We start from the raw sequence: 23861 nt of genomic DNA on the forward strand, positions 1-23861 counted from the left end.
TCACGCAAAACAATATCAGACTTACCGACAAAGTGTGTGGTGCCAAAGACACCTCTATCTGGTATATCTTCGGGCTCCATAGCGTAATCAAGACCGGTTATTAAATAATACTCCAACAAAGAAAATCTAACCGACCTCTTGCACACTACCATCCACAAATCATCACTAATAGTATCAACTATCTGATTGCTCATTAAATATCATATAATTTGACTAGAAATGTTAAAATCTCTATAATACCTAATCAACTTACCAAAAATAGACTGCTCTAAAAAAAGGATTCTCTTCTCGTTGTTCAAATAATGATGAATCTTCTCCACGATCTCTTTATATCTGGATTGAATTGTTAATTTGCATCAAAAAATTGCATCTCTCCCTAGTTTTCTCAACAAATATACATGTTACAGATGCAAATAATTACGTTAAGTTAGAAAAATAAATGGAAAATTTAGGTGGATCGACCCAAATATACACTAGGTCGACCAACGTGTATTTAAACATAAAGATATTTACGTAGATTGACGTATGGTTTTTTTTTTAAATAAGTCGGAGTTCCTCGGAACTCGGGGAGATACTTTGTTTAATATAAAGAAGCCAAAAGTAGATAGTTCTCCCAGCAGCCAGGTCTCTTTTCTCCCCAATTAGCACCTCCGACTGATTTCGGGCAATAGCTGTTTAAATCCGGGGAATAATGCAACAGGTGAGTTAATCAAGCGTTATGTATTGAAATCAATCACACATATTCGCTTTTGAAATTCGATTTTCTTGTAAAAAGGCTGGAGCTTCAGGGTCGGAAGTGGAGGTGACCTGGGAAGATCAACAGAATATCAACAAGTTTGGGAGATTGAACAATCGGCTTCATGAGTTAGACGATGAAATCAGGACTGCCAAGGTTATTTCTACTTTTATTTTTTAATTGTTTTTTTCGAAGTTTAGGATCTTCTGTGTTTCCGCGATGAAATCGTACTAGTAATAACAGTAAGGCAAGTCTCCTGATCGGAGATATTGAATAAAAAATGTCAGTGAGCTAGCATTTGAATTTTAAAATTTGCCCAGTTTTAGAATGACGGCCAGTTCCCCTATTTGAGATTGTTTCTCTTAGTCTTAGTTTCATTACCATCTTCATTAGCGTAGGTGTATCCAATACTTTTTTTGATTGAGACCGAGGAGGGGAGAGGTAGAAACTCATGTTTTTAACAAATTGTTCCAGAATTTTGATTTTTTGTTTTGTATTTATAGGGGCTTGTTGTCCAATACCCCTATTTATGGTCCGTTTATGAGAAAGATGTAGTTGGGTTTAACACTTTGACCACTTGCTCATAACCTTAGTCTATTTATTATTCTAAGAACGCATATTCATTCTGTAGGAAGTTCTGAAACTCAGAGAGACCATTGAACTAAAAATCCACTCTGGATATAAATTTTTTTTGGCGCACTGGTGACTTGGCTGTGTTGTTTGGTGTTCTGCTTTTTATGGCTGATAAACTGTATTTGATTAGTGCAGTCTGATAGACATTGGTCGCGAGAATATACCCTCTTGGAATTGAACTTTGAAGTTCGAGTTTAGTTTCACTGCGTCGTCGTAATTTCCTGTTTCTTTATATGCTGTTACTGTAAAAATTAATTAGATTTCTTTTCTTTCTTTAGTTTTAATCCGTTCGGGAATATCTTTTCCCAGAAGGAGTTCGGCCATTGGATTTTTGGGGCAACTTTTTTACACAGCCCTCAAATAGGGCATCCCAAAATTGTTGGATTTTTATCTATGCTTTCTCCTTGACTTCTTCATTAAGGCATCAGTTTTCCTTATCAGTTATGGTATAGTTATTTGCTCGGAATATTTTTATAAGCCTAGGAACTTAGAAAGTGGGTACGGGGGAACACAAATACAGGTTGATGTAGCATGATATTTAACTGCAAATATATCCTATGTGCGTTACTTGTTGGGTATGTTATAACTTATAAGTCCATACTCCTGGGTCTTTTGGAAAAAAATCTAACCAATAAGAGCTTCTGCTGGATGATTGTGAATATGTTCAACAAATCATAGATGAATTTAATTTTGAGGTTTTGTTAAAATCTGTAAGCATTGGTGCTGTCATCTATCTTGTCAACGGTAGCCTATGCCCCTGCCTCTGTGCCCTTTGCCAGAGAAAGTTCCAATTATTTCGGGAAAGCTTGTTTTCTTTGCTGAACTACGGCATCTCATATATCTAACTGAGATATCATTAATATTAATTATTTTCCAAAACTGTTTTATTATCGAGCTCTATGTTACTGTTGGACGTAATACATGCATATTTCATAATTTTAGGAGATCCCACTATTCTGGGGGATACAATTATAACAATCTTTTCTGAAAATACCAAATGCATTGAGTGATAATATTCTTTTATGCATTAGATTTGTTGAAAGTGATGATCTCCGTCATCTGGCTCAAAATATAAGCTAATGCCTATCAAAATTAGAAAGAAAAGGAATTGGAGAAAATACTGAAAATTATCCCAACGGATGACTTTTATCAAAAAAAGCTCAATGTTTGTACTGTCAAGTTTTGCCTTCAGGCAACATTGTTGTAGATTGCTTCTTTTGTAATCCAATTCTCATAAATTTTGGATTGGGATGATAAAAAGAGAAGATATAAGCTCTGGTGAGGATATATAGTACGTGCAGAGAGAGGAGAGAATAGTGTTTTATACGACCACGTGCTAGGAACATTGATTCATATGATGTTTTTTGTATGTAACAAATGAGAGAATAGTGTTTTGTACGATTACATGCTAAGAACATTGATTCATATGATGTTCTTTATAATTTGATGCATTTTTTGAAGAAAAAACAAATTTAAAAAGTTAGAATCACGTGTAGTTCATTTACTAAGCGGTCTGCCAACTCGATTTTGCTTTCGTAGTACTTGTACTCCAAGTACGTTATATATTGGCTAAGTTTTCAAGTCTCAGTTATTGTTGTTCACTTTGAGTTTCTGATTCCACATATGTATCTTTGTCAGGAAACAAATGAAAATCTCGAGGATGCAAGCAATGAGTTGATTCTCACGGATGAGGAGATTGTGCGATTCCAAATAGGGGAGGTGTTCGCGCATGTACCTAAAGAAGAAGTCGAGGACAGAATTGAGAAGATGAAAGAGGTTACCAGCAACAACTTGGAGAAACTAGAGGCAGAGAAGGAGCTTATAATCGCGCAAATGGCAGAGTTGAAGAGGATTTTGTATGGGAAATTTAAGGATTCTATCAATCTTGAGGAGGATTGAGTAAAGTTGATGTTCTATGACATGCTACAAGGGGCCTCATGAAGATGAAGATCGTCGGAATATGAGAGTTGTATGGAGTCCTAACCGCAGTGGCATATCTCATCCAACTGTTGTTTGATCTAAGACTATGGTAACATAAGATGCAAGGTGTTTGTTTGAATCCAAAGCTTTGAGAATTCTTGTATGTGTCATTTAATTCAAATTTTATTTTCTCCACCAACACTGGTAATTTGTTTTTGGAGTATGTTTGAAGTCTTGACCTATTTGTCTGCAATATTTTTCATTTATTTTCTTGGGTTCCTTTCATTCATATTTTTTTATGCTAAAAGAGTAATATAAGTATTATTGAAAATCCTTTGCTTTTTATTGATTGAGACTCAATCAACCCAAAGTTGGGAAAATAAATTTTAAATTCTTATTTTTATTTCTAAAAATCTAAAATAAATTAGAGAAAGATTATTAGAAAAATAATAATTATGAATTTTTATTTTTAAAATAAGAGAAGAATTTTAAAAAGAATAAAGATTTGACCATCCACACCAAACGTTAAATAGTGTACAATGTATGTCAATGGAATAAAATATAAAATTAAGGATAGAGAGGGGGAGAGAGAGAGAGAGAGAGAGAGAGAGAGAGAGAGAGAGAGATGGATAGGGTGTTTTCCGTGGATGACATAGCTGACCACTTCTGGTCGCCCAACCCGCCGCCGATTTCCCTCCACGATGAGGAGCACCACCACCCTGCTGCCGCGTCATCCTCATCAGAGACGACGTGGATGAATCGCAGCTCATCCGAATGGGCGCTCCAGCGTTTCCTGCAGGAGGCCGCCGCGCCTGATCACACGGCTGCCCCCAATCCGAAAGAAGACAACGTTGTCGAGATCAAATCCAATAAAAGTTTAGAATGGATCCCAAATGCCAATATTCCTGTAGATTCGAAGGAGTATCAGTCCTTTCTTAAAAGTCGGCTCGAGCTGGCGTGTGCCGCCGTTGCTTTGACCCGGGTATGACGTCACCTTCGTGATTATTTCTATTTTCCTTTTTTTTAATTAAAAGAATAAGCTTTCGGAGTTTCATTTGTTGCTTATGAATTGATTTCGGCTGATCATTGATTAAGTTTTCTTCTTTGTTACTTTTGCTTAACAGCCTTAACTGTTGTACATTTTGGGGATTTATGAGAGAGTGAATTTTGATTTATATGACCCTCAGGAAGTAGTTAAGATGTAAGAGTTGGATCCGTAAATTGCCTTCGATTGTGCAGGATCGGTGTATGCCACATACTTTTCCATTTGAACTTTGTTTGTGCTCTAAAATTATCCCATCTTAGATATTATCAGATTTTGATTTCAGTATATTCACAGCCAAGTTTGACTGTCTGCAGATAAATGGGATATTATGAGTGTGTTTGGATTAAAGGTGTGGAATTGAAGTTTCATATTTATGATAGCAGATTAAATGTACTTGTTTCATATGAAGTGAGTGTTGAGTTACTAGAGCTCTCTGAGGGATATGTGCAGATTGAAAGTTGATTAAATGAAGATTTCTATAACTTAATAAACTAGTATAAAAACTGTGCTCTATGTTAATCTTGGCGAGCTACTGTGGGGTCAGTTGCTAACAAACCAATTCGATATATTAAAATCAATTCAATCTCCAAGGATTATTCTGTACTTGTGAAATGTGCCTTTGACTCTTTAAATGAATTTATACAAAAAAATCTTATTTCTTTGTTAATTAAGAATATGATGTGATATATTATTCAGTTTTCCTGTTCTTCGCTATTCTCAAGCAGGAATAACACTAAAGAACAAACTATGATACAAAAAAGTCTATTGCACATGTTATTTTCTAAAGATAGGGGTAGTTGTTTTTTGGGAGATGATTTCAGTCACACTTCTCGATTATGGAAGAGCATAAGTTTTGTGTTCTGATCTATTGTTTCTTTATATGTTTCATTATGTGTGGAGGCCTTAAACCTGAACATTTCATTCGCGTCTATCTTATCCTCAAGTATCAAAGTTTTCTAAAGACTGCTAGCTGAACAACAATTGCACACAATTAGGATATGAACCCCTTCCAGCCAAAACAAGATACAAATTAAATGTTAATTTATTTCTTCATTAATTATAAATTCAAGTATTGAAGCCAATAACTCAAAGAAACTTAATACGAAAAATTGACCTAGTAGGTATAGTTGAGGAAAAAACACGTGTCATTAATTAATTAATTTATTACATGCGTTTTTTCCTCAACTATGCCTACTAGGTCATTTTTTCATATTAAGTTTCTTTGAGTTATTCAGTTCAATACTTGAATTTAATTTCCCTCAAAGTCAATACAAGGCTGGCGTTAGCAGATGCAAGGATAGCGTTAGTCAATACAAGGCTGGCGATAACGTGAATAATATTGTTGCTCCCAATGCTGGAGACATAAATTGGCTATATTTCCAAGTCCAAAACAAGGAAACTTGAATCCTCAAATCATAACCTCAGTATCCATAAAATCCTTCATACATCAATTTGCAGAAGCATATGCACAATTGTTGAGAATTAGATTTTATTAGAAGAAACTTAATACAACAAGAAAGTAGACATTTTATAATTTGAAATAAGGTTTCAACAATAAGATGTCTATTTTGTTCTTGAAGCAAAAATTTTCATGTTAGTTGTTTTAAAGTATTATGCCTTCTGATTTTCTAGAAAAAGTTCTCTAAATCTCGAATGATTTTACATGTCAAATTATCCTTTGAACAACTATAATTACTCAAGCGCCTGTTTTTCTCATTACTTTTTCTAGAGTTCACAAGACAAGCACTGTACGAATAAGTATTTTCAGTTGCATAGATTTTTTAAATCTATAATCGATTCACCATCTCAAATTATTTTCGGACAGAAAAGTGCTTTCCTAAATCTCGTAAGGTTTCTATGTTGAAATAAAATTAATTGGTTTGAGCCCACAGAGTATGCATTATTGGCTTATGTCTTAGTCTATTTTCTAGGCTTTGGTTAACTAATTTATTGTGTGATCAAAGATAAAACTTTAATATGAAAATGCGCTAATCATTTCACTGAAAAAATTACGACTTTAATATTTACTTTTTGAAATAAAAAACGGACTTTGCATTGTAAATTTATTGATTTATTTAGGCCGCTAATGGCAAGGCTCAAGAATCTGCAATCACAGGACGTTGCAACAGTTCTCAGGCCATTAATGCATCACAACCAGGGTTCTCATGTTAATCATGAAGGTTAGCATGAAATAGTTTCTATCACAGTTATGTAATTTCCATGTGCAAGGAGGTACAATGATGTTTGTGGAGATGTGTATACATGTATTAAAAAACTTTAACGTGCATTTGGAGTAATGAATCATTTCTTGAATATGGAATGCGTATAAGGATTCTTATTTGGTAGGTCTTTGGTAACACGAAGATTGAAGGCTGCTGGCTATTTAGAAAACTGTCAGCTATCACACTATTTTGTCAGCTAGTCCTTTGAATGAGTGCTTGAGTATTGAAGTGATTTGGATCGTCATTTGGTCATTCAGACATTATCTGGTGTCTAATCAACACAGCTAAATGACAGGAAAACTTTCCAGCTTACATATCCAAACTAACTGTGCACTTGTCTTATGGAGACCTAGTGATTAATTCCTCTACTTGCATATAATACAGAAACGGGAGGTGCCTTTCGGCCTAGTCTCAATACTTAAGCACTAGAAATCATGAAGCTCGGCAGTTAGACTCACATTTGCATCCAATATTGCCACAAAGTTTGACACCTAGATTCACACTTGCATCCAAAGTCCATACAAAGTTTGACACCTAGATTAACACTTGCATCTGATATCCATACATAGTTTTGGTGCCTAGAAATTTAGAAAATCTGAATATGTTTAGAAAATCAGATGTTAATGCTGTCAAAAATTGAAATCATGAGGATTTAAGTGTTTGACTGTTGAATGAGGCATCTGAGATCACTACTCCAATTCATGCGACCTGTCACAATATTGTCTTTGAGTTGTTTGGCAATTTGTTCATCTGCTACTTGATACAAGTATGCCTTCTGTAGTGAGTGGACAAGATTCTTCAAAGCTACATGACAAGGAAGATGGTGGACCAGTTGGCGCAGCTGCCCCATCTTCAACGTCAAAGAAATCTGGGGCCCAGGTTAAGTCAACAACCAGTGGATCTTCAGGGGAACGATGGGATGATGATGAAGCCGAGGGAGAAACTGAAACAACTCAGAATATGGACCCTGCCAATGCAAAGCGCGTAAGAAGGTGAGCTTTTAGTAGTTTGGTGGTTCTCTTATAAAAAAAGTTGAAGTTGATTTGTGCTTTCCCTTAGCTATTTTCCTTTTGGAGTTTCCACCAATATTAGCTTTACTGCTTAAATGTGCAAGTTTGAGAAAACCGTTTGTTAGTATATTAAATAATTTTGTTGCATTATGTCTGAACTTTGGGAATGAAACTGAACTTTCTATTTTCGAGGTGCTCATTAAAAACCATCTAATAGTTCTTCTTCAAGCTGTGCTGAGATGTTAAAAGTTATTCTACTGTAGTCTGAAAATAAGGAAAATAATTATTAACAGAACTTTCGATTAATTTATAAACCAGTCTGAGAGCGGCTAAGTATCTATATTCTGAAATATATCCATATTTGAATTTTTTTTTAATCTCAAGCATGTCAAAGGTTGTATCATAGTAAGTTTGGTAGCTGGTCCTTGATTACCTGACCAAAATAGCATACACAAAATATCATTTACCAAGTTAAATTGAAACTATATTGGTCATCTTATAAAATGATCCATTCCTAGTGGAATATTTGAGAATAAAAACATGTTTCAAATCAGCTGATAAAAACTCCAAGCTAATGCTTCAGTTCATTAATTATTTTAATTATTGTGCTGTTCAGAATGCTTTCAAACCGAGAATCAGCTAGACGCTCAAGAAGGAGGAAGCAGGCCCATTTGACTGAGCTGGAGACACAAGTACGTGCACACCTCTTTTTTCTTTTCAAAATATAATCTTCTCCCGTTAATTTTTGGGCTAGATCTTGGTTTTGCTCCTTCTTAGGTCGGCCAGTTAAGAGTTGAAAACTCTTCATTGCTGAAACGCCTCACGGATATTAGCCAGAAGTATAATGAAGCAGCTGTAGACAACCGAGTTCTGAAAGCTGACGTTGAGACTATGAGGGCAAAGGTAACTTAATATTATGTATCGATTTCTCTATTTCAAATACTATATAGCCTTTAAATTAGAGATTACTTCATTTTTTGTAAGAAATATTAAACGACAAGGCAAGCAAATATAAATTATCATGACATTATCAGCGAGTAAACTAATGCTTGCAGATGGATTCTAGAGACCTCTTTTCTCTCTGAAAGTGGGGACTATCATTGGATTAGTAAATTTTCTAGAGCATTCATTTACATGTGTGGCATTGGATATTTTTTCTAAATGTGAAGAGCTGTAAAATTAAAATTCTCTAATATCCTTGGCTCTTCAAAAACTTTTACAACTTGGCTCGACCTCAGAAGCTGCAATCCATGCATGAGTTATTCTTTAGATAATTATCATTACAGAAAAACCTCAAGTTCAGGACCCCAATCCTTATTTTTCGACATTTTCACTCATTTTTTATGATTGAATTTACTTTTAGTTTAATGTATATTCTCTAATACAAGGTATTGAGGCTTTTCAAAAACTACACGCACATTTCATTGTACTACTCTTTTTACAGGTGAAAATGGCTGAAGAGACAGTTAAAAGAGTTACTGGATTGAATCCACTTTTCCATGGCATGTCTGAAATTTCTTCAATGGGCATGCCGTCTTTTGTCAGTAGTCCTTCCGACACATCAGCCGATGCGGCTGTACCCGTTCAAGATGATCCAAAACCGCACTATTATCACGACTCTTCAAATAATCGTTTAACAACAGCTCAAGATCATAGAATTCAAAATGGTTCGATAGATATTCCGGTGGTAGAGAATTCACGACAGAGTGCAGTGGAAGCAGTTGGGGTGAAGAAGATTGGAAGAAGCATTTCTATGCAGAGAGTGGCTAGCTTGGAACATCTGCAGAAGCGGATTCATGGGGGAGGAGCCGGTTCCTCTAGAACTCAGGGCACTAGAGAGAAGTGAATCTTTGATGATGATCTTGCCTCAAGGTTTTTCATAATTAATCCATTTATGCAACCGAAGTGACATTTATGTATAAATTCTTTGGGACAAAACTCATTCTGTCTTCAACCTTTTGTATGTGAAGTTACCGATACAACTTATTCAAAGTTGTAAGTTCTTCAAAAGTTAGTATCTTTTCACTTCTGTGGTTTATTGCATTGTTTGCCTTCTTTATTAGTACAAGAAAATTGCGAAAACAATTATCCATATGCGAATCATCAAGGAAACAAGGACTCTTATAAAGAATATAGAATGCCATCCTTCAGTTTTGGTTACGCAGATTAAAACGATAAATCAATTACTCATGCATTAACTTCAAGCCTTGCTTCTTACCGCTGTTGACCCATATCAAACACCCCAGGACTTTTAAGGACACCTCCATCCAGAGTACAGCTCCATTTGATATAAAATAGAGAGCCTTAATCATGTCTTCCCTTGATCTGTATACTTGCAAATTGGTAAAGAGGTTATAGAATAGTGACTCTCTTAGGTTGTGCCCATCACTTGAGATACCATTTAAGTTGGTGCTGTCGATGGTGATCATATTGACAGCAAATCCAAGAAACCCAGAGGAATTTCTCCGTTGACGAATCTTGGCTTTAAACGATCAAGCCTCTGTTGAGGGTCGTCATCAATAAAGTCGCCAACATATGATCTAGACATACACAAAAGTGAGTATCAAAATAGAGGTAAATTTTAAATGAGACCTGGTTTGATCATAACAGCGAAACACCCACCTTATTTTTTGAAGACAAATGAAACGAAATCGGCCATCCAAGAATCTGCCACTAGATACTCCAAGAGCACAAAGACCCAAACTTTTTATCTATTAAACCTTGTCTGTCGTATGTTTGCAGGGGGGTTAATACCCATTTTCGTCCTTTTCGTTAACCGCTTTTCCCATTTCAGTCCCTCATGATTTTTGACTGCTTAAATAATCCTTCATGTTTTCAAAATATTCCCGAATTGGTCCATACCGTTATCCTGACGTTAAGATTAACGTTGACTCATATCACGTGCCACTCACATGATCATTTGTTTATGAAGGCAGTCAGTCGAGTATTTCTTTTCAAAATTACTCCCCCACCTGTACAAGAACCCTAATCCCCAAATCAAACGATGAAAGGAAAGGGAATGTCGAACTCGAAGAAAATGTAGCAATTCCAGATTCATTGATTCCATTACAACATCTGCCATGGTAAAGTCTTTTAATTATTTTCCATGATTTTGTTGTAGCTTCTCGATTATTATGTTCGTAGCATTCGTATTTTGTGAACTTTTATGTAATTTTGAAATGGAATATGTATCTATATACTGTATCTCAACATTTTCGAATTTAAATTTCGAAGGTGGTTTATCAATATTTTGGTAAATTTTTAGGATAATGATGGAGACCAACTCGAAGGTGGTTTATCAAAAATTTTAGGATATTTGTTAGGATATTTTTCTAATTTCGAAGGTGGTTTATCAAAATTTTTGAACAGAGTAGTAGCATTATTATTTTATTACAAATTTAGTTTGTATTGTGTAACTTTCTCTGTGATTTGCTCACGTGATTTTCATGTTTACTTTATGAATTTTTTTTTTTTACTTTTGAAATTTTTTATTTAATGTAGAGGAAAACATATGTTGTATTTGTTGGACGAAAACCCGGTGTTTACGAGAATTGGGAGGAGGCTCAACTTCAAGTGAATAAATACAGTGGAGCTTCTCACAAATCCTATTGAAGTAGAGAAGAGGCACTGAAATCTTTTGATGAGTACATGAAAAAACAATCTGGTGGAGCTGCTACTTTTAACTCTTACGAGGCAAAATGTTCAAGTTCAACATGTGATGCAAGTTCGAGCGGAAAACCGAAAGAGTATGAAAGAATAGCCCACTTAGTGGAGGCTCAAATGGAATTAGAACGTGAGAATCGAAAAAATGCATTGAAAATGAAATAGTTGTCTAAAGAGCTCAAAGAAATACTACAGTCTCTACACCTTGGTGAAGATAAATAGAGTTGTTGTTGCTTCTGTTGGTGGCGCAGCTAGTGAGGCACAGCTAGTGATGCATGTGTTTGTATCATTTTCGATTATCCTGCTCTTGTGTAAACACTGAAGTTTCTTTTATGTATTATGGGATTTGAATTAACAATGCAACAATCTGTCTTCAACAATGACTTGAGTAAGATGTATAATATTCATCTTGTGTTTGCAACTGTGATTGTTAATTATTTGTGTCCAAATTTTAGATGTATGAGTACCAGCACTATTACGAATAGCAGTGTCAATTCAAATGCCAGCACAACCAGCACCATTAAAATGCTGGATCAGCACAACCAACACCATTAAGAGATTTCCCAATTCAAATACCAGCACCATTAAAATGAAGAGATTTTCAAAACTACAACATTTACTTCCACAACCATTAAAATCCAACAAAAAATAAATAACATATCCACAACCACTACTTCCATAAAATGTAGAATCCAATAAAACAAGATAACATGTCATCAACCACTTGTTCCAAAACCATCCTAGATTTTGATGATGATCCAGTGCTTTCAAGATTTTGATGATGATCCAGTACCTTTTTCCTTTGCGGCATCTTTCATTGAACGAGATCCATTTGATTATGTCGGTGTTTTTTTCCTTTGATCATCCAATGAAGATCTCAAACTAGACACAGTTACGAAGTTCCTTCCGCCTTTCACAATAACATGTGTTTGTTTGTTGAGTACTTTATCGACCTGAAAAAAAGATAAATAAACTCAAACATATCCAACTCACGAAAATAAATGTAAAAGGTTTATTTGCACTTACATTAACTGATGAGATCCTGTTAGAGCTGCCAGTAATTGTTACTCCACTTGCTCGTTGTCGTACTACCTGAAAATAAACATTTAAATCCAAAAACTTTTACATAAATTATTGTCACTTAAAATAAACATAAATACACAACAAGTAGTTTATAACCTGTAATTTTTTCCTTTTTTTGAATGCTGCTTCAGTACGTTCAACAGTTTTATTGGAAATGAATCTTTCGCTTTCATCTGACGTTGTGTTGCCTTGTCCAGTCGCAACAAACTCGGCTTCATTGCATGTTTGTGGTGCAGATTCAATGTCACCTATTAAATGCTCAATATTATTTAGATAAAAATTAAAATACGAAACTTCAATATCATAAAAGTAACTCCAGAACATCACCTATATCCATTTCATTGTAATTTTGCGGTGTTTGAATTTGACCTCTGTCCATTTCATTGTTTTCTTGTGTTGGCTTATCTAAACCACTTGCTTTAGTTATATTGCAACTCCTTTGATTGTGTCCAAACCCACCACATGTCCGACACTTGTTGTTTCGTTTCACACCTTTCAACTTTGATTGTCTTGAAGCAGGAACTTCATCAGGTTGTCGCCTTCTCAACTTAGCTGGCCTACCAACTTTTTCTTTATAGATTGGTGGTAATGGAGGAGTTAACTGGCATTCAGGCCACAGGGCTGGTCCATTAATGGGCATGATGGAGCGCGAGTAACACTGCTTGTATTTCAAAACACTGTAAAAACGATGTACATAAGCCTCGGGGTTCTCTTGCTTACACCAAATAGCACAAACAGCATGTGCACATGGAATTCCAGTCAAATTCCATTTCCTACAACTGCAAGTCATCCTACACATGTCAACAGAGTGCTGCTGGTGTAATCCTGTGATCTGAAAATGTGTCTCATCAGCCATCAAAGGACTAAACACAGCTGCTTCCTTGCTATTCTTTGCCAACACAACTTTAATTTTTGGACACATCACACCATCCCATTTCTCGGCCTTTTCTCTGTTCGTTTGAAACCTAACCATTAACAAATTTCTTAATGTTTCGAACATTGAAATGATTGGTTTTTCTCTTGCATCTAAAATCATGCTGTTGAAACACTCACACATGTTGTTAAGAAGTATATCACATTTTGGAATTGTGCTGAAGTATGCCTTGGACCAGTGTTGTTCAGGTTTTTTGCTCAACCAGATATAAGCATCATGATTGATCTTCTTCAGGTCTTCCATCCGCTTTTTGAACTCTTCAACTCTTGTTGCCCTAGCCGCAGCCCAAAGAGCATTTTTAATCCCCACACCTCTGAAACCATCGTGTTTCATGTTGGTGTATAGATGCCTAACACAAAATCTATTTTCGGCATTTGGAAACAAATTCTCAAAGGCAGGAATCAAGCCTTTTTGCTTATCAGACATGAAGGTCCAACCATCTTCATTCTCAAAGCCAATATCGTTATTCAACAACTGCAGAAACCACATCCAACTATCCTTTGTCTCTCCTTCCACCAATGCATAAGCAATAGGAAAAATGTTGTTATTTGGATCTAGGCCAACTGTTGTCAACAACTGCCCACCAATATTGATTTTCAAAAAACATCCATCCACTCCAACCACAGGTCTACAAGACTCCTTAAAACTTGTTTACAGGCCGAGAAGCACACATACAGCCTCTGAAATCTTGGCGCATCATCTCCATCAGTCAGTTTCAGAATCACAGATGCACCTTCATCGGACCTTCTTAGTTCAGCACAGTAATTTCTTATTTGGCTAAATTGTTCCGCTATGCTGTCATCAACTAGCTTTAATGCTTTTTTCCGACCCAAATAAGCTTGTTTATATGTGAGGGATACATTCAAAGTAGATTTAACCTCTTCTCGGAACTCTCTGGTACCTAACTTAGGATTTGATTTCAATTTACTCACAAAAGTTTCACCTAACCAGCTTGACTTGATGTTTTTGTTCTTAACATTCCAATAGCAGTTTTTGTGCTCAGGTTTAAATGTCTTTATCTGCCAGCAACTGTCATTATTCACGGGTGATACATGAATAACACATTCACATCCTTCATTTTTGCACACACCTCGAAGCCTACTTTTATCATTCTTGACAAAGTTCACTACCATCCCTCGTCTGATACAATGACTTTCTATAGCAAACTTTGCCTCTTTTTTTGAATTAAATATCATACCAAGCTTCAAATCAGGATTTTCAGAGTAGGCATACATTTCGAATTTTTGTGAATCTTCCTCTTGAGAATCAAATGCACTCTCTAACTCATCACTTTCTGCACAATCATCATCTCCTTCATCACCTTGCATTCTCTCAAACAAATCATTGGAAATATCACCATCAATGACTATATTTCCCCCATCTCCCCTAATATTATCATCTTCATCGAAATCAAACTCACTATCATAAAATTCTGCCTCATCTTCATCAGTGATTCCAACCCTTGTTTTCGGTTCAACTTCTTTTTGTTTCTCTAAAACACCAGATGCATCTATCTCATTTATTGAAACAAATTCATCATGTTCAATATAAATTTCCACTTCAAAGTTTTTGGGGACGTGGTTCCTAATTTGAACCACATCAGCATCACTTTCCAAATATCTACTATTGCTCAAAGATTTACCGATTTTGTGCCAAAATCTGAACTTATCTTTCTCCACGCATCCTACTTGCTCAGCATAACCCCAGAGTTCAATCAAGCCTATCTTATCCATATCCACAAAATCAAAGTATTCAGTACTCCCACCTTTGTACGTTTTCCTCTTGCGATAGCTGTCCATTGAACCATTGTAGTACAATTTAATTGTAACAAGAGTGGGTTCTCGCATCCAGCCTAAAATGCATAAGAGTAACATAAGTAAATGTGATAAATCTCAAAACATTTTTCCTCAAATTCAGCACATTAAATAAGAGAAACATTACCATAATTCGGGGTGAATTCAAGAGACATTATACTTCTTTTAGTCATTACCGACTTCCACTTTAGCAAATATACCAAACTGTAATTTCAAAAACGAAATCGGTGGTGTTTCTTCGAGTTCGCCCTTCCCTTTCTTCGAGTTCGCCTTTCCCTTTTCTTCATACGTCTAATTTGGGGATTAGGGTTCTTGTAGAGTTTGGGAGTAAAAGGTAAAGGAGTCAACGTTAATCTTAACGTCAGGATAACGGTAGGGACCAATTCGGGAATATTTTGAAAACATGAAGGATTATTTAAGCAGTCAAAAATCATGAGGGACTGAAATGGGAAAAGCGGTTAACGAAAAGGACGAAAATGGATATTATCCCGTTTCCAGGGCTTTGACACCCTCATAGGTCTTGCAGACAATTGCTAACATTGTATCCAGGCCTAGATACTCTGAAAGAAGCCTAAGCCCCATAATTAAATAGCAAATAAGTTAGCCAGATTAGGATTAGTAGTCAAGTTTTGGTTCATTCACTTTCTTAAATTAAATTTACAAGTGCGCTATCCACAAGGAGTAAATTTCCATCCATTTGCTGAAGCGAAACATAAAGCACAATTGACACTCTGCTTGAGTTCATGAATGAATAATTGACACTGCTTGACAACCGGAGCGGATCCATCGATCGAAAGGGCCGGATTCGTTAATCTGTCGAGGGAGATCATGATGGCCAAAGCTCGAGGAATCGGGAATTCACCTGTTTCCATTATCCCGCAGGAAGATAGTTTGCTTATGAAAGCTGTTCTACGTGCCAAGGCATGAATTTAGTTTATGGCCTTCTTCTTCTGTTTTTTTGGAGAAGAAATTTGTACTCTTTTATTATATTTTATTCAAAAACAAATATATCTTAGAATTCCATATGAAATATTCTTCTCTTTTCCAAAATTTCTATTTTTTTCATTTGCTGGGAATGATTTGAATTTCAAGTTCTGATATGTGTTTCATAATTGACGTGAAATTTTGACATATCTTGTGAGACAATCTCACATATTTTTATCAATGATATGGTTTGACATGATCCATAATTATTGTGAAAAATAATATTTTTGACATAAAAAATGATATTTTTTTATGAATTTAGTCGACTTAGAGATCTTTTTCACAAAAAATAACCCTTGAAACGGCCTCACAAAAAATGACATTATACCAAGACACTGTTTTGTCTTTATATGGTTCGAGCATGATTTATAGTATAGAATCAAAAACTTGTATTTCTTGAGTGGGTCTCCTGCGCTCTCACAGACGACGAGAAATACAAATCAATGAGAGCCAGCAAGAAAACACAAAGAGTTTGATAAACAAACTGAATATAATTAATCAAATAAATTGTAAAACTAAATATTACTATTATTTATGAATCATTTATAGTGAGTCATTTGAAATTGATAAATTTGTTACATGTAAGATATTTTAGACTATAATATTTTAAATAGAGTACAATGAATTTATATTGATAAAAAATTTAAATATAAATTATAGGATGATATAATATGATGTTTAATTAAAAAATTTATATACTAAATTGATGCCATTCGACATTAATAAATATTTTAATTTAATGATGTCGAACTTATTATTAATAAACTTATAATTAAGAATTCACTCTTGTGTAATAACAAGATTGAGTTTATTATTTGACTATTGTAATGAATAAGAATATAACGAAGAAAAAAAATGAATTGTACGATAACCTAATAATATTTCTTTGTTTAATATATGTAATGAATGAAGATTCGATCAATAAATTTTCAAATGAAATGAAATAAAAATTCGTATTAAAACATATAAAAACAATTAAAATTATATATTATGAATTATATTTATATATGTAGATAAATGAAATTATCTAAATGAAATTTGTTAATGTATTAAAACATATCTACTAAGAACATTTACAACCTTAACACCATTTTGGTTCAAAGATTTGCTCCAATGGAAGCTGCGTTATTTCCAGCTCTGCGCCAAATTTGCCTCTAGGTAGAGGCACTTTTTTTTTTAAAAAAAATTTGTTTTAATTATTATTAATATATATTAAATTTATTATTTATTTTTAAATATAAATATTATTTAAATAATAATAAAATATTTATTTTATTATTTTAATAATGAGATATCTAAACATAAAAATTAAAAATAATAATAATTGATTTTTTAAATATTTATTTATTTATTTATGTTAATTCTTAATAATTAAAGAATAATTTGATTTAATGACATATAATAATATAATTTAATACAAAGATGCTCACTTCACATTACGAAGTGCTTTAATTGATAATTTGTGTGATAAATATAGTGATCCAAATGTTTGATGTTGAATTTATATTGATATTTTTTAATTTAAATAATTTTCATATATTAATTCATATTATATATAATTTAATTTATATTATATAATTAAATTATAAACTTAAATCTTATTATTTAAATTTATTATAATATAATATATAAATATTAGTTATAATTAAAAACATATTATGTAAAAGATATCGATTAATATATATAAAATAGAAGGAATATTTCGAGAATATTCTTTTTGAGGTAAGATTTGAAGTAAATAGATTGGAGATAGATGTGTATTTGATACAGAAATCACACTATCTTAGTATAAAATTTGTACCAAAATAGATTTATAATTGGAGATGACATAAGATCATATTTATACTAGCAAAAATCAACTTAAATAAAAATAACCGTTTATATTTTTTTAGTTGTTAGGTTGTTGTTTTGATTATTTATGGATACATTTACTCTTTCATATCTTAGTTTAAAATTAATTTATAGAGATACATTCTATTACATGCTCGAGTTTGATTATATCTTTAACGAGCTCAAAACAAGCTCAAACTCAATCTCAATTATATGCTTGATAAACTCAAAAATGAACCCATTTAACGAGCTCAAACAAAACTCGTTAAACATGATAAACGAACTATTAACGGGTCGAGTTCCAAACTATTAACGGTCCGAGTTCCAACTATTCATGAGCTTAGTAATTTCAAAATAAACCGAACACAAATCTCTCGATAAACGATCGAATTGAGCTCAAGCTTATATATAACTTAAACGAACCAATTTCAAATCTGATACTGAGCTTAACTCGATTTGTGTACCTCCCTAATTCTTAAATATATAAGACAGCACAGGCACCGAGTAAAAATATTCCTCTTTTTAACATTTTCTAGAGCCAAAAAAACTATCGGCTTCATGCACATACATCCCTTGCCAGTTGCCACCTCTCAAGAAAAAATTCGATGCATGTTTATCATAAAATCGAAAAAATTCACAAAGAAAAGGGCAAAAATATATATTATTTAGAATTCATATATCCGAATCAGAAGTTGACACAGTAAGAAACCACAATAAATGAATAAAAATGAAACCCCGAAGCTTTCTTTAAACATGCCTTATCAAAGGAAGGGAAACGAGCGGGAGTAAACCACAGTTCATCACACAGCTCGTGGCTGCTAAACGGAAAAAACACAATAATTTCAAGGCCACGCAATAGTTTCAGGTCTACCGGGATTGGCAGACTCAATCCGTTGTAGATTTTTACTCAAACACATAGATTATCTCATTTTCCGTTCACAGTTTTCAATACATCATAGCAAGGAACCTATGACCGATTTGGTGGCATCCTCTCGGATCCATACCTCTGGCGGAAACCGTTGGATCTGATTCCAATTTCGGAGCCACCAGCCGGTGGGTGGAACGGCCCCCATATTGAATCACGATCAATGGGGTTCAAAGGGAAGGGAAGTTGGTGTTCCCTCTCCCAAGGACAGAATCGATCCTGATGTTGGGTGCTTTCAGGTTCTTGGAAGGATGTTCTTCCAGATGAACTAGATGAAAAGAAGTAAAAACCACTTGACTGATCTGATGATGAGTTGATAGATGCAACTTGAGCTAGACCTCCTCTATTACTTCCGGATCTCCGTCCAAGAGGAGTTCGTGCAGCTGGGTTGCTATTGGATTGCTGGAAATATGCTTGAAGGGATGGGGCCCGATTGCGATTTCGAGCAACAGCACCAGGGTAAGGGGGGAGTATTGATGAGGTAACTGAGCTGGGAGCTCTACTAGCAGAACTGCCGGAATACGTGTCAGCATTAAATAAACTTCTAAAACCCACATAGTAAAAAGATAAATAAAACAGTGAAAACACCCTTGTACGAAAAGATAAAGCTCCCATACATCATATGTGAAAACCGAAAATTTTTACTCCAAAAATCTGTGCACAACCGATAAATCTTGATAAAATTTAATTGAAACAATTTACATACCTATGACCAACAACAAAGGGGTGCATTCCAGGTCTTGGAACATCAGATGTATGCCTAGCTGGTCTCTGATTCACAGATGGAATTGAAGGTTGATCTGCAGCACCTATGCGGCTACTTGCACCAAAAGGAGAAAAATGGTCCCAACTTTGATAGTGACCATCCATAGAAGGGAAAGCATAGGAACTGGGGACTTCACTTGGAACCGAAGGTCCACTCCAATGATTATGGAAACTAGATCCATCAGAAACACTTCCATTTGATGCAGAAGAAGATGCATGAACGGGCCCAAAATATGTGATGTATGGGCACGGATGAGCTGAGGATGACACAGGTGCATGATCAGCAAAGATCGCATGATGTCCAAGAAGATCATGATCTATCAAACAGCAAGCACGATCGTTACTGGCAGTTGGTTTAAACCTTACTATTGAGATAGAGTTATGATATCTTACATGCACTTGATGCAAATTCTCCTTCACTGCAAAGAATAAAAAATTCAAGTCATTGTTAGATGAATATTTTCACATGAAATTCCTAAATAGATTTCTGAAGAAACCACTTCTATCGAACCACATCAGAGCTTCATGGAAAAATGTCGGGTTTCTAGCTACATAGCATGTCATGTGATGATGCTATGACAGGAGTAAAATTCAGTAAGATTTAACAAAACTAGCCAAATAGTTAAAATAATTATTCAAGTTCATTAAGCTTCACAAAACTAGTGAACCTATAATGCCACCATGATAAAATATTTCAAGCTTGTAGTAACCCCTGGGAGAAATTTCAATATGGAGGAGGTTGGCTGCTTGAACTGTTAGAATATTTAGAACTACAGATGCTGTAAGCTTTAACTCAAATCGGATCATATCACATGTTTCAAACTAAAAATTGTAAAAAGGTACGGGAGGTCAGCCATATATGTGTCATTATGTTATGGGCCCAAATCAGGCCCACAAGGAAGTTTAGGTAGCAATACCCAGGTTAGGACATAAAAGGTGTAAGGGAGAATATTTATCGGCTAATTTTTGTTCTAGGAAAATACTAGGTTGAGATAGGGGCAGGGGCAAGGTTTGTTTTTTTGCAAGAGCATAGTCTCCGCGATCAATTCTTTTCTTCAATAATCATCTTTCATTCTCCCTTTCAAGTGATATTAAGTGCAATATATATTTCACTGTATAATTTATAAAATTTCTGTGGTAATATTTGCATAGTTTGCTACAAGTTCTTGAGTTGAATTTTGGGACATAACACATAATTTAAATTGGTTACATCTTTCTTCCTAGAATATAGTTACACTGTCGCATAAGAACTTTAGATGTATAGTCGTCTCACAAAAACCCAACCCCATACTTAGAATAACCATGTATCTAAAGAGCATATCCATATGCCATATGGCAGATATAAGAGGTAAAGTTATATGCCGAAATTAGGCAGTAAGGACAAAATGCAACGCGGGATGGAATATATGACATGAAACTTCATTCAAAAAATATTACCCACTTATACCATTAACTAGGAAATGAAACTTAGTCCAACTATCTGCAGGACTTGAAATACGTAGACAAATACACTAAGCATAAAGGTGGATATGAGCCTTACTCAAAGGATGTCGGAAGCCTTGTTAAGCCACTGAATGGACACCAGTGAACTCCAAATGACTGCAAAATAAATTCAAAAGTTTTAAGATATTTAAAACATAAAATTGATCAACCCAAGCCGCTAAGTTTACTTGTATGTCCATTCAGCTTTAAGCACTATAACACAGAAATCAATTACATGATTTAGGGTTTGGATTCAAGATTGGAGTTAATACAAAATCAGTGTGATAACAATAAATAACCGGGCCCCTACCCACATAGTGAAATACTAGATAAACTCTTTTTACTAGATAAACTCCAAAAAATCTATACAACTATCATTTTAGGTATTTACCGGTAACTGTATAAAGCCAGCAACTTTCCTCTATGCAAAACTACGCCATAACAAAATATATATATATATATATTTGTGTGTGTGTGTGTGTGTGTGTGTATACATATATGTATGTATGTCTAAGATAGGTTTATGTACAACTACCATTTCAGAATATCTTAGATCATATAGATCATCGTCATGAGCCCAATCATCCATGATAAAGTCAGATATTGGTCGACTACCATTGGCATAAAGCCATTGTCCTTTCTCAATTTTCCGACAGTTGGGACATTGCATTGCTCCCTTAATGTTGAAGGCTGAACCAATGCAATCTGTACAAACAAAACACAATACAGGAAAAGAACATAAGAAAATTTTTTCATATCTGATGGCTAGAAAAAAAAGTGAGGTGCTATGACAAGCTTAGTATGATATAGGTAAGCTACACATATTAAGCATTAAAAAATGTTATGGTTAAAAATTTAAGAAATTTTGAACATCAAGCTTGAGTAATGAGCACGGTCAAGCCCAGCACAAGCTTCAAAAGTTTCAAGCTCAAGTCAAAACTCAAAACAATTTGGCCCATCCAGCAAATGAGCTCATCTTGCACCACGTAGTTATGAAAATAGATCGAGCCTAAACAAGTGGTTAAAAGATAACGGAAATTTTCTCTCCATTATGCAGTCGTTGGCTCGGGTCAGATCTACCAAAATTTCAACTGATTTTAGAAGTTAGTAATTTTAGCGGAAATTAATGCCATAGATCATGAGTTAATTATTTAGCGGAAACCATTTCCAAGCTTATCTAAGCATTATTACAAACAGAAAAACCCTTCTGTAGCATACCATACAAACAAAATATTTTGGTAGTATTAAATATCCAGTATTGATTATGTTGTCACACGCTGTAATAACTCGTACGGAGTTAAACACACATCGAGGTGCACAACGCACAATCATCCATATACTACTGATTCTCATTCAAAGTGCTAAAGTTGGAATAGTGTACAACACTCTCCAGGTCATTCGTGCAAGTAATCGGTCCACCGGTGGTCCGAAATAGGGAGCTTTCCATGGCATCGCACTCCGTGCAGTGAATACTAAAGAGTAGTGACACGCCCTAAACACATCCTCCATTAAAAACACTAAATTTTTACCATCATCGTTATGAATGCCCAATAGTTTCCAATTTTTTTTAAAAAGAATCTCACATTAGAACAAAAATTTTAAACTCCAGATTCTAAATCACAAAAGCTGCAGCAAGAAATTCAAGGAAAAGAATCAAAGATGATAATTTCTTATACATAAAAACACAATTCAACTAAACAACAACCTCAAACAAACTTCAATCAGCCGAAAACTATAATCCATGAGTAATGCCTAACAAACAGAAATATAAACCACTCACCCAGGTGAAATTGATGACCACATTGAAGCTTAGCCCAAGATCTATCACCGTTATCCATCACCGCCTCTAAGCAAATCGAACAAGAAACCACCACCGCCATCACCTTTCCTTCGGCGCCTCCGCCTTCATCACCATCGTCGAGAATTCCCAAATCCCCCAATCCCATAATTTAAACGACAATTCCCAAATATATAAAAAACTCAATTTTTTGTCTCGGAAAAACGATTTCTTCCGGTATAGAACAACAAAAATAGATGGCAAGACTGCTTAAATTGATCGATTGACAATCAATTGGATACAATTAAATACGTCTTAGGAGAGATAAGCCGCAGAAAGAAAAGAAATTGGGGAAAATATAAGCCATTTTGTTATATTATTACAAATTTCCTAACTTTTCTCTTTTTCTTCCTTTCTGAACACGTTGTTTAGGCAGGATAAGATTAGATGAACGTACGGCTGGGATTAATTTTGTATTATGACTGGGTGAACATGACACCATATTTTGGTGAATATAATCTCTTCCATGATATATATATTAGTAATTCTGCACACGCGATACGTGCGTACAATCCTTTTTATCATTATCGATGGACTAAAGTGAAATTTGACAAATTATGGAGGGACTAAATTGATATTTGAATGGTTGAAATAAAAAAAAAATGTGTGTTGAAATTTAAAAAACAAAAACAAAAAACAGAATTGTAATATTAATATCATATAAGGGTAAAATTGGAAAAAAAAATTGATGTCCTCTCTAAGTAGTTATTATCATATCCTCACACTTAATAATATAGTATAGAAGTATGTGTGTGTGTGTGTGTATATATATATATATTTGAAGAGTAGGTCTCTTGCAGACGGTCTCACGAATCTTTATATGTGATATGAATCAATCCTACCAATATCCACAATAAAAAGTAATATTCTTAGCATAAAAATTAATATTTTTTCATGGATGATTCAAATAAAAGATTCGTCTCACAAAATACGACATGTGAATACACAAGTTTTTGTTATTTTAGGGATAGCAGGAAG

The 23861-nt window shown here is 34.6% G+C and overlaps 4 protein-coding genes, 2 long non-coding RNA genes and 1 pseudogene across 9 annotated transcripts; 3 read left to right on the top strand and 4 right to left on the bottom strand.

The window, feature by feature from the left end:
• Positions 1 to 547: 547 nt before the first annotated feature.
• Positions 548 to 3555, top strand: LOC142546934 (prefoldin subunit 4-like). Its single transcript, XM_075654929.1, has 3 exons — positions 548 to 700; positions 776 to 892; positions 3008 to 3555. Exons 1-3 carry the CDS (start codon positions 692 to 694, stop codon positions 3266 to 3268), a joined length of 387 nt encoding a protein of 128 aa, XP_075511044.1. The 5' UTR covers positions 548 to 691; the 3' UTR covers positions 3269 to 3555.
• A 330-nt stretch (positions 3556 to 3885) lies between these two features.
• On the top strand, positions 3886 to 9591 carry LOC142546935 (light-inducible protein CPRF2-like). The gene is given in 7 exon segments (XM_075654930.1): positions 3886 to 4271; positions 6414 to 6488; positions 6490 to 6514; positions 7338 to 7548; positions 8183 to 8258; positions 8344 to 8469; positions 9011 to 9591. Coding segments are annotated over 7 exon segments (1272 nt in total). The 5' UTR covers positions 3886 to 3914; the 3' UTR covers positions 9413 to 9591.
• Positions 4278 to 5892, top strand: LOC142546940 (uncharacterized). The gene is made up of 2 exons (XR_012820554.1): positions 4278 to 5403; positions 5642 to 5892. It is a non-coding gene; the product is annotated as an uncharacterized LOC142546940 (long non-coding RNA).
• On the bottom strand, positions 5992 to 7446 carry LOC142546939 (uncharacterized). The gene is made up of 2 exons (XR_012820553.1): positions 7321 to 7446; positions 5992 to 6496 (listed from the first exon to the last, which is right to left on the bottom strand). It is a non-coding gene; the product is annotated as an uncharacterized LOC142546939 (long non-coding RNA).
• Positions 9592 to 9655: 64 nt separating the features above from the next.
• Positions 9656 to 16013, bottom strand: LOC142546938 (protein DEFECTIVE IN MERISTEM SILENCING 3-like; annotated as a pseudogene).
• On the bottom strand, positions 11860 to 13071 carry LOC142546936 (uncharacterized). The gene is made up of 4 exons (XM_075654931.1): positions 12640 to 13071; positions 12409 to 12560; positions 12256 to 12321; positions 11860 to 12182 (listed from the first exon to the last, which is right to left on the bottom strand). Exons 1-4 carry the CDS (start codon positions 12950 to 12952, stop codon positions 12066 to 12068), a joined length of 648 nt encoding a protein of 215 aa, XP_075511046.1. The 5' UTR covers positions 12953 to 13071; the 3' UTR covers positions 11860 to 12065.
• Positions 16014 to 18507: 2494 nt separating the features above from the next.
• On the bottom strand, positions 18508 to 23221 carry LOC142546941 (E3 ubiquitin-protein ligase IPI1-like). Of its 4 annotated transcripts, none has more exons than XM_075654936.1 (6): positions 22827 to 23221; positions 21582 to 21751; positions 21105 to 21163; positions 19958 to 19983; positions 19506 to 19821; positions 18508 to 19343 (listed from the first exon to the last, which is right to left on the bottom strand). In XM_075654936.1, the coding sequence occupies exons 1-6, from the start codon at positions 22990 to 22992 to the stop codon at positions 18842 to 18844; spliced, it is 1239 nt and encodes a 412-aa protein (XP_075511051.1). In that variant the 5' UTR covers positions 22993 to 23221; the 3' UTR covers positions 18508 to 18841. The 4 variants fall into 4 exon arrangements, with proteins under 4 accessions (XP_075511051.1, XP_075511048.1, XP_075511050.1 ...); XM_075654933.1 differs by having other exon boundaries at positions 19506 to 19881; positions 22827 to 23218; XM_075654935.1 differs by having other exon boundaries at positions 18508 to 19296; positions 19495 to 19881; positions 22827 to 23217.
• Between the last annotated feature and the right edge of the window lie 640 nt (positions 23222 to 23861).

Source organism: Primulina tabacum, chromosome 5 (assembly GCF_025594145.1).
Source record: "Primulina tabacum isolate GXHZ01 chromosome 5, ASM2559414v2, whole genome shotgun sequence".
NCBI lineage: Eukaryota > Viridiplantae > Streptophyta > Magnoliopsida > Lamiales > Gesneriaceae > Primulina > Primulina tabacum.

Bases quoted from the DNA above. Each gene is read 5' to 3' on its own strand.
- LOC142546934 (XM_075654929.1), top strand. The intron at 893-3,007 runs GTTATTTCTACT...TATCTTTGTCAG, and splicing joins ATGAAATCAGGACTGCCAAG to GAAACAAATGAAAATCTCGA.
- LOC142546936 (XM_075654931.1), bottom strand. From the start codon at position 12,952: ATGCCCATTAATGGACCAGCCCTGTGGCCTGAATGCCAGTTAACTCCT. The intron at 12,561-12,639 runs GTGATGTTCTGG...AGCATTTAATAG, and splicing joins TTACAATGAAATGGATATAG to GTGACATTGAATCTGCACCA. The intron at 12,322-12,408 runs GTTATAAACTAC...GTTTATTTTCAG, and splicing joins AAAAAAGGAAAAAATTACAG to GTAGTACGACAACGAGCAAG.
- LOC142546941 (XM_075654933.1), bottom strand. From the start codon at position 22,992: ATGGGATTGGGGGATTTGGGAATTCTCGACGATGGTGATGAAGGCGGA. The intron at 21,752-22,826 runs GTGAGTGGTTTA...TTGTTTGTACAG, and splicing joins TGGTCATCAATTTCACCTGG to ATTGCATTGGTTCAGCCTTC. The intron at 19,344-19,505 runs GTATGTAAATTG...TGTGGGTTTTAG, and splicing joins CCCTTTGTTGTTGGTCATAG to AAGTTTATTTAATGCTGACA.